The following is an 8,962-nucleotide window of genomic DNA, read 5'->3' on the forward strand; positions in this document are numbered from 1 at the left end:
CCCTACATCTCTGACCACTGTCTGGTGTGTTTGTCCCCCTACATCTCTGACCACTGTCTGGTGTGTTTGTCCCCCTACATCTCTGACCACTGTCTGGGGTGTTTGTCCCCCTACATCTCTGACCACTGTCTGGGGTGTTTGTCCCCCTACATCTCTGACCACTGTCTGGGGTGTTTGTCCCCCTACATCTCTGACCACTGTCTGGGGTGTTTGTCCCCCTACATCTCTGACCACTGTCTGGGGTGTTTGTCCCCCTACAACTCTGACCACTGTCTGGTGTGTTTGTCCCCCTACATCTCTGACCACTGTCTGGTGTGTTTGTCCCCCTACATCTCTGACCACTGTCTGTGTGTTTGTCCCCCTACATCTCTGACCACTGTCTGGTGTGTTTGTCCCCCTACATCTCTGACCACTGTCTGGTGTGTTTGTCCCCCTACATCTCTGACCACTGTCTGGTGTGTTTGTCCCCCTACATCTCTGACCACTGTCTGGTGTGTTTGTCCCCCTACATCTCTGACCACTGTCTGGTGTGTTTGTCCCCCTACATCTCTGACCACTGTCTGGTGTGTCTGTGTGTTTGTCACTCTGCAGGCGGTGGAGGAGCTGTTCAACCTGATGCAGCTGTTTGTGGCCCAGCGGTCGGACATGAGGGAGGAGGAGCTGGAGGACGTCAAGCAGTTTAAGAAGACCACCATCAGCTGCTACCTCCGCTGCCTGGACGGACGCTCCTGCTGGACCACACTCATCAGGTAACACAGAGGGGATCGCCGCACGCGGAGGGGGTCGCCGCACGCGGAGGGGGTCGCCGCACGCGGAGGGGGTCGCCGCACGCGGAGGGGGTCGCCGCACGCGGAGGGGATGTAACAGTATAACCTTAGACCGTCCCTGGGCACGAACCAGGGACCCTCTGCACACATCAAGAGGGGATTGCAGGCGCGCGCAGAGGGGATTGCAGGCGCGCGCAGAGGGGATTGCAGGCGCGCGCAGAGGGGATTGCAGGCGCGCGCAGAGGGGATTGCAGGCGCGCGCAGAGGGGATTGCAGGCGCGCGCAGAGGGGATTGCAGGCGCGCGCAGAGGGGATTGCAGGCGCGCGCAGAGGGGATTGCAGGCGCGCGCAGAGGGGATTGCAGGCGCGCGCAGAGGGGATTGCAGGCGCGCGCAGAGGGGATTGCAGGCGCGCGCAGAGGGGATTGCAGGCGCGCGCAGAGGGGATTGCAGGCGCGCGCAGAGGGGATTGCAGGCGCGCGCAGAGGGGATTGCAGGCGCGCGCAGAGGGGATTGCAGGCGCGCGCAGAGGGGATCGCAGGCGCACACTTGCCACCAGGATCATGTTCATCAGGCACCACGTTGAAGAAAATAGACTGAAACAGGGACTACCTGGAATGGTCCAATAGGACACAATAAGAGGGCCAAAACGTTGTTGTTTTTTATTCCGTAGCCCTAAAACACGGCCCAGATACGAAGCATCTGCAGAGTTTAATAACAAATATGAACTCACGGCAACTTAACCAGAGAGATGTCTGATGCCTTTTAGAGAATCATATGGGCACTGTCTTACTGTCTTTGAGATGAAAGCACTGTGAGCTACGGTATATGTCCATGATGTAGTGTTAACGGTGTTTTGTGTCCGTCGCAGTGCCTTCCGTGTGTTGTTGGAGAACGACGAGGACAGACTACTGGTGGTCTTCAACAGAGGACTCATCCTCATGACAGAGGTACGTCAAGACATTCTGCACTAATTATGGTTATTAGGCTTTATAACGAACCGTTCATACATGGCTTCATTTCACTGGCTTCTATATTATCATTTTGAGTTAGTTGTGGGGTTGGGGGTAGTCTCGTGTTGCCACATTTCCAAGTCTCTTGTATCACTCGGCTAGTGGAAATCAAGGTTTGGTTAACGGGTTCAAAGGTGTAAATAATATTAGCGTTTAATGTATTATTCAGTATCTGATATAAAATATTCTACATATTTTTTTTTAACGTTTCTCAATGTAAAGAGTGTCAGATGTTGCATAAATCGTTACCGGGCATTTGACGTGCCCCCCCCTCTCCATCCTGCTGTCTTTAACACCCTACACATGATGTTGGTAGTTTGACAAAGTTTCTTCATTGTGAACTGTATCCAGTAAAATAATATTTCACTATAAAGTGTAGGACCGTTAATTTCGTAGGCCCGAGGGTTCTAGCGTAGGCAACGGTTTGTCATTTGATGTGCCCCTCTCGCGCTCTCCCTCACCCTCCCGCTTCCCGCAGTCGTTCAACACCCTGCACATGATGTACCACGAGGCCACAGCGTGTCATGTGACCGGGGACCTGGTGGAGCTGCTGTCCATCTTCCTGTCGGTACTCAAGGCCACGCGGCCCTATCTGCAGCGCAAAGGTCAGCAAAAACGACCCTCCCTAACCCCTTCTCCTCTGGATGTTGTAACCGTAATGGGTTACAGAGTTCATCTTTACAGTTAATTTGTTCCGCTGTATCCTAAAAATATTTTTTAATTTGAGTTATTTACATATGTATTAGAATACATGTGGCGATTTGAGAGAGCTATGTACGTATTTCTGTTGTATTGGATTACGCTATTGACTGCAAGTACCAGAATGCCTTTTTTCATTTTTATGCGCCAGTTATGTGCAAGTCATTATCGTGGCTTTTGCTGGCAACTTTCTTTTTATTGTTCTGTGGAATCTAAAGTGGTAAAATGTACTATTACTAAAAAGAAGCTTTCATCTCGCCACCGAAGTCTCTAGTCAATTACTTTGAAGATAGTTATTCTACGCCGACCACCTACCTTGTAGCAAAACCTCATTTCCGAGTCAATGGGAGACAGAACATTTGACATCAATGCTTAAGTGACAGTTAGGATTCACCCCCCCCCGTGTGAATAAGCCCTTTGTTCTTCTGTCGGAGCCTTTTGTTTAGCTCAGTGACTTGCCTTTCTTTATTTAGGGACCCTGTAAAGTCTCTGTGTAACCTGTGTTGTTCTCCTATAGACGTGAAGCAGGCTCTTATCCAGTGGCAGGAGAGGATCGACTTTGCCCACAAGCTGCTCACCCTCCTCAACTCCTACAGCCCTCCGGAGCTCCGCAACGCCTGCCTGGGTAAGAACACGCAAACAGTTTGGATAATATTTGACCACATTTTCCCCTCTAAACTATTCCACATAGTACATACAATAGACCTTTTGAACAACTCCAATCACTCGAGGGAGTACCTGTTGTTGTATGTAATATGAGATGTGATGTCACTAGTAGTTCCTGGTTATTCCCCCCCCTTCCAGATGTTCTGAAGGAGCTGGTCCTGTTGAGTCCCCATGACTTCCTGCACACTCTGGTGCCCTTCCTGCAGCACAACCACTGCACCTACCACCACAGCAACATCCCCAGTGAGTGCCCCCCTCCAGCTGCTACACTTGGAGCTCGTCTAATGTATTGACGAAAGTTAACGAGGACAAACGCAAAGCGATCAGGGAAACGATGCCTACGAGTAATACCACACAGCATGCTATCCTAAGGACCCTGGCTCTGTATGTAGCCTCTGGTTCTCCAAGTGCATGCCAGAGTACCGGGGGAGTCTTTGACTGTCCTGGCCTCTCCGTGTCTGAGGCAGTCACTCAACTGTCCTACACATATCTAGAAAGGGACAACCACAATCTCCCATTGGCATAAATGTTGCTGTAGATTTGCGTAAGACCAGGTAGGATTTGTCTGAATGTGACTCTCTTTGGTACACAGTGTCCTTTGGGCCTTACCTGCCCTGCAGAGAGAACATCAAGCTGATGGGAGGCAAGAACAACATCCGGCCTCCCAGACCTGAACTCAACATGTGCCTCCTGCCTTCCATGGTGGAGACCAGCAAGGTGTGTGTCTCTGAATACTACCACTGCTTCATGTCTTAACATAAAGACCATCTTTGGCACCAAGATCATGGCAAGTTTGATTGAACAGTGGTCTTGGTGCTAAAGAGGATGTTTTGGGGGAAATCTCACCCCAGGTTGTTGTTGTAAGGGAGATTGTTGTTGATAGCTTACCTAGCTGAGTAAAGGTTCATTTAAGGTGAGACCCATCTATCCTACCTGGTTACAGTCATGGTTGGATAAGTGGAAGCTGAAGTAAATAAAGTGGTTTATGTATGCATGTTCGCAATTTCAAGGTCTGTTCATTTCATGTGTATATTTGCGCTAGTGTGGTCTTCCTGCTTTCTTCGAGAAGGATCATCAACTTCCATGTCTCTCTCTCTCGCTCTCTCTCTCTCGCTCTTTCTCTCAGGGTAAAGATGAGGTGTATGACCGGATGCTCCTAGACTACTTTCTCTCCTACCACCAGTTCATCCACCTGCTGTGTCGAGTCGCCATCAACTGCGAGAAGTTCACAGAGACCCTTGTCAAACTAAGTGAGTGTGTGTGGATGCGTTTCTAATGTTACTGTATCTAATGACTAAAAAGTGTGTGTGTGTGTGTGTGTGTGTGTGTGTATCTGGTGTGTCGCCAATGTGACCATGTCTCTCTGGTTCCAGGTGTCCTGATAGCGTACGAGGGCTTGCCTCTGCACTTGGCCCTCTTCCCCAAGCTGTGGACGGAGCTTTGCCAGTCTCAGGTAAATATCACACGCTTTCACACACACTTTAACACGCTCACTCCAATACAATCACACACACACAATACTCAGACACAAATGTGTACTATTTCTCTCACTTGCAAAACACGCTGAACACACATCGAAATCTACAAACACACAAAATATAATTGGTCGTTGTCACCAACATCTTGCTGTGCTGTTCTGTAGTCGGCCCTGGCTAAGACCTGTGTGAAGCTTCTGTGCGAGGACCCGGCGTTCGGCGAGTACATCAAGTGCATCCTGATGGACGAGAGGACCTTCCTCAACAACAACATGGCCTACTCCTTCCTCACCTGCTTCCTGCACAAGGTAGCCATCTTGGAGCCACCGCTACCATCCGTTTACTTCAACGCCGACAGCCTCTGCTTGAGCCTGTTTTTATAGCGTGTCATTTCATGTATGCATCCAATGTTGACGCTCTACCGAGGTGTCATGCTGGTCTGAGTCCCAGATCTGTTTTGCCGTCTTGTCAACTTCAAAATGACCGCAATGATGTTGGCAAGACTGCATAATCTGATCTGGGACTCAGGCTAACCTTGCTACTAGTAAATGCCATGTTGATGGGCCTTTCGAGTGCATGACCGTAAGTGTGTGTGTGTGTGTGTGTGTGTGTGTGTCATCTCTCAGGTCCAGAGCCAGGTGCTGTCAGGCCCCAGCTGCGCCAACCTGATCAGTCTGCTGGTGACCAACCTGCTGAACGAGTACCGCAGCCTACAGCCTGAGCTGGCCTCGCACCGCCTGGAGCTGAGCAAGACCAGCGGCCTCCTCAACGCTGTCAGTACCCCTTATTCGTGCCCTTATTCACGCCTTATTCACATTCTGTTAGTGCACTATTCATGCCTTATTCTAATGCAATTCATGCCCTATTTACATGCTATTCATCCCTTTTTCACGCTCTACTTGGGCCTTATTCATGCTTACTCGTTAATTCCATAGTCATGCCTTACTAGATTGTCATTCCCTGTTCAAATGCTATTCTCTACTAGATAATCACTGTTCTTTTGTCCCTCTCTGCAGGACCTGCGAGCGTTGGCGTTGATGTTGTCCATACACACCCCCCAGGCGTTGGACCCGGCTCTGGGTCCGGCCCTGCAGGAGTTGCTGTCCAAGTGTAGCGCCTGTGTGCAGCAACGCAGCGCGCTCGAACAGGAGGCCAAGGACCGCAAGGCCAAAGGTACGACACATACAGTATACTGTCACAAACTTGGAAAAATTGAAACGCATTGATGGTAGTCAATGTGTGGTGTCACTTAGTCCAACCCTGTTATCTGCTTACACTACGTGTCATTTAAACTCGTTGGGCTATGATGAATTGAAGTTGAAAATGCTAACGGTAGTACTTACCTGTACACAGATGTAAAGGTTAATCACCTGAGTTTCTTCTGTCTTTTAGCGGAGGAGGAGGGCGCCACCCCAGTGAAGCGCCGGCGGATGAGTAGCGACGAAGGCCCCGGGGAAGGAACCAGCGCCGGCACCAGCACCGGGGGTGTGACCGTATCCGGACCCACCTGCGCAGCCGCCACCACCTCCTCCCTCCCCCCATGTGTCGAGCTGAAGCCGGAGCACCAGGGGGCACTGACTCCCACCAGCACCTCGGACACAGAGACTCGGGACTCCTCGTCCCTCATCGACCCGGGAACCGAGCACGACCCGCCCTCACCGGATCCTACCGCTGCCACCAGTTGCAGCCAACCCCCTGGGGACGCCTCCCCCAAGGAGGAGAAGATGGAGGCTTCCTCTTCCTCATCTTCCTCATCATCATCCTCTTCCTCCCTCCCGGAGACGGGAGAGTTGTCGTACGGCGGCAGCGGACAGGGAGGGGAGGAGCCGCAGTCGTCTCAGACTCAGCAGGCAGCCATGGCAGGAGCGGAGGAGGAAGAGAGGAGGGAAGCAACGGCGGCAATGGATGAGACAAAGGAGGAGAGGGAGACGGGCTCTAAGACTTGCGGAGGCTCGGAGGACCTGGCCTTCCCATCTGCCCTGGGCCTGGCAGGAGAGGGGCCAGAGGTCCCAGGGTGCAGTAGCCACGCCCCCTCGCAGGCTCTGACGAACTCTGCCCCGCCTCCGGACACCCTGGAAATGCTCTACAGGACAGTGGAGGCCACTATCGCCGTGGTTACAAAACTATCTGCGAAAGGGCCGTGCTCCGCCTCCTCGTGACATCCCCATTATTGCTCTCAGCGCCATGAGCCCTTTTTAAAAATATTTTTTGTCTGTTATTTTATTTTTTTCTCTAAGTGTATTATGCTCTTTCGTTTAACACTTTTCTTTCCCTGTTTTCATCCTTTCGTTTTTGTTTTCCATTTTCTGTGTGTGTTGCGTTGGCCTCTGCTGATGTGCTTCTATCAGTTCTTGTGCTCCGGTTTGTCACGCAATCACTCCTCCCCAGCTTCAATGGCAGAAGAAGGCTCTAGACAGCATGCTCCCAAATGACTATAAACATGCACAGCCGCCGATCCATTGGACGAAAAATAATTACTTTTTTTTTTACCAATTTCCGAGTTCTTTTTGAAGTGATTTATTTGTTTTGAGGTTGCTGTAACGGGGAAAGGTTTACAGGAATTTTAGTCTCTTCTGTATGCAATTTAATTTAATTGCATTTTTACTCTGTATAAAATGGTGTCCTCTGTGCCAGTTTTGTACTTGATGAGAGGCAAAAGTTGCCTTGCTTTTTTCTGTGGTTAATATCCAAACTAAGTTTACCTGTACATTAAAAAAAGAACCACAAGAAACTTGATTCTGTAAAGAATCTTCTCTAGTTGTTGCCTGGCGGTGTATATGAAAACTATATATATATATATATATATATATATATATATATAAAACTTTATATATATATATATAATGGTGCTTTATTTGACACGATATCTGTGGGTGAAATAAAGCAGTCTTGGTGTAACAGTTGGAGCATTATTTTATTTACTGAAAATACATTCCATAATCTATTGTCATTCTTGCTTCTTCTGGTTGTTTTGTTTCTTTTTTAATTTATTTCGATTATAGGATCAATGAATAAAAATTGTAATCTGAATAATTATGAACTGAACCACAAATGAGCTATGATCATTTTGTTCTATAGCGTCCTCGCACATCCTGGATTACAATCTGATTGATTTAGCGCTGTGATTGATTTGTTTTTAAAGGAGCCCCCGTACAGCCTTCACCGTGCTCGTAAGGTTTACTAGAATGTTTCCGGACTTATTCCGCCACACGTTACACTGCTGTGAAGAACCACAATCATTTTAATTGAACCGTGTCTTTATCAAATCAATCGTGTCCCATTTAGATGGATGTATGTTTTCAAGGGAAACCTGGTTCGTAGACTGCAGCAGTTTCGAGAGAAGTCTTTGGGTGGACTGCGACACTAATGGCCGCTATTATCACCTCTGCTCTTGTTTTTAATTTTGCTCCGTCTGGTTTTGCTTTATACCGTAACAATCTTAACATATGGTGTAAGTCCTGCACAACCCAATGCTAGGTCAGTGTTTTGAAACCGTCTTGAAACTGTCCTTGAGAGGAGGACATGCGGTGTACTCAACGTTACCCAATCCTGGTCTTGAGAGACCAGTGTGGTGTGTGTGATGGCATTTTATCATAATCATCCTCTCTGTAAAAATGTATTGATTTGTTACAGGGTTACTGAAGGCCACTTTTACACAGGGATCCTTTCAGGCAGCCATGGAACTAATTAGTTTTATTTCACCTTTATTTAACCAGGTAGGCTAGTTGAACAAGTTCTCATTTACAACTGCGACCTGGCCGAGATAAAGCAAAGCAATTCGACACAGAGTTAAACATGGAATAAACAAAACATAGTCAATAATACAGTAGAACAAAAGAAAGTCTATATACAGTGAGTGCAAATGAGGTAAGATAAGGGAGTTAAGGCAATAAATAGGCCATGGTGGCGAAGTAATTACAATATAGCAATTAAACACTGGAATGGTAGATGTGCAGAAGATGAATGTGCAAGTAGAGATACTGGGGGCTGTTTACAGATTGGCTATGTGCAGTGATCTGTGAGCTGCTCTGACAGCTGGTGCTTAAAGCTAGTGAGTGAGATCTGTGAGATTTTTGCAGTTCGTTCCAGTCATTGGCAGCTGAGAACTGGAAAGAAATGACCGAAGGAGGAATTGTCTTTTCGGGGTGACCGGTGAGATATGAAGAGAGGGCCAACCAACGACAGCGTACAGGTTGCAACGGTGGGTAGTGTATGGGGCTTTGGTGACAAAAACGGATGGCACTGTGATAGACTTCATCCAGTTTGTTGAGTAGAGTGTTGGAGGCTATTTTATAGATGACATCACCAAAGTCGAGGATCGGTAGGATGGTCAGTTTTACTTG

The 8,962-nt window shown here is 48.5% G+C and overlaps 1 protein-coding gene and 1 non-coding gene across 2 annotated transcripts in view; both read left to right on the plus strand.

The window, feature by feature from the left end:
• LOC118365722 (ubiquitin carboxyl-terminal hydrolase 34-like) overlaps nt 1-7,664 on the plus strand; it is a 60,012-nt gene extending 52,348 nt beyond the window's left edge. Inside the window, 12 exon segments of the mRNA XM_052490631.1 lie at nt 592-749; nt 1,638-1,716; nt 2,258-2,384; nt 2,996-3,103; nt 3,283-3,387; nt 3,737-3,861; nt 4,271-4,394; nt 4,518-4,597; nt 4,787-4,927; nt 5,246-5,392; nt 5,636-5,792; nt 6,012-7,664. Coding sequence (XP_052346591.1) covers nt 592-749; nt 1,638-1,716; nt 2,258-2,384; nt 2,996-3,103; nt 3,283-3,387; nt 3,737-3,861; nt 4,271-4,394; nt 4,518-4,597; nt 4,787-4,927; nt 5,246-5,392; nt 5,636-5,792; nt 6,012-6,778 — 2,118 coding nt within the window. The 3' untranslated portion in view covers nt 6,779-7,664.
• Nucleotides 3,500-3,632, plus strand: LOC118365818 (small nucleolar RNA SNORA44). Its single transcript, XR_004821815.1, has one exon. It is a non-coding gene; the product is annotated as a small nucleolar RNA SNORA44 (small nucleolar RNA).
• Nucleotides 7,665-8,962: the final 1,298 nt, after the last annotated feature.

Source organism: Oncorhynchus keta, chromosome 32 (assembly GCF_023373465.1).
Source record: "Oncorhynchus keta strain PuntledgeMale-10-30-2019 chromosome 32, Oket_V2, whole genome shotgun sequence".
NCBI classification, from domain to species: domain Eukaryota; kingdom Metazoa; phylum Chordata; class Actinopteri; order Salmoniformes; family Salmonidae; genus Oncorhynchus; species Oncorhynchus keta.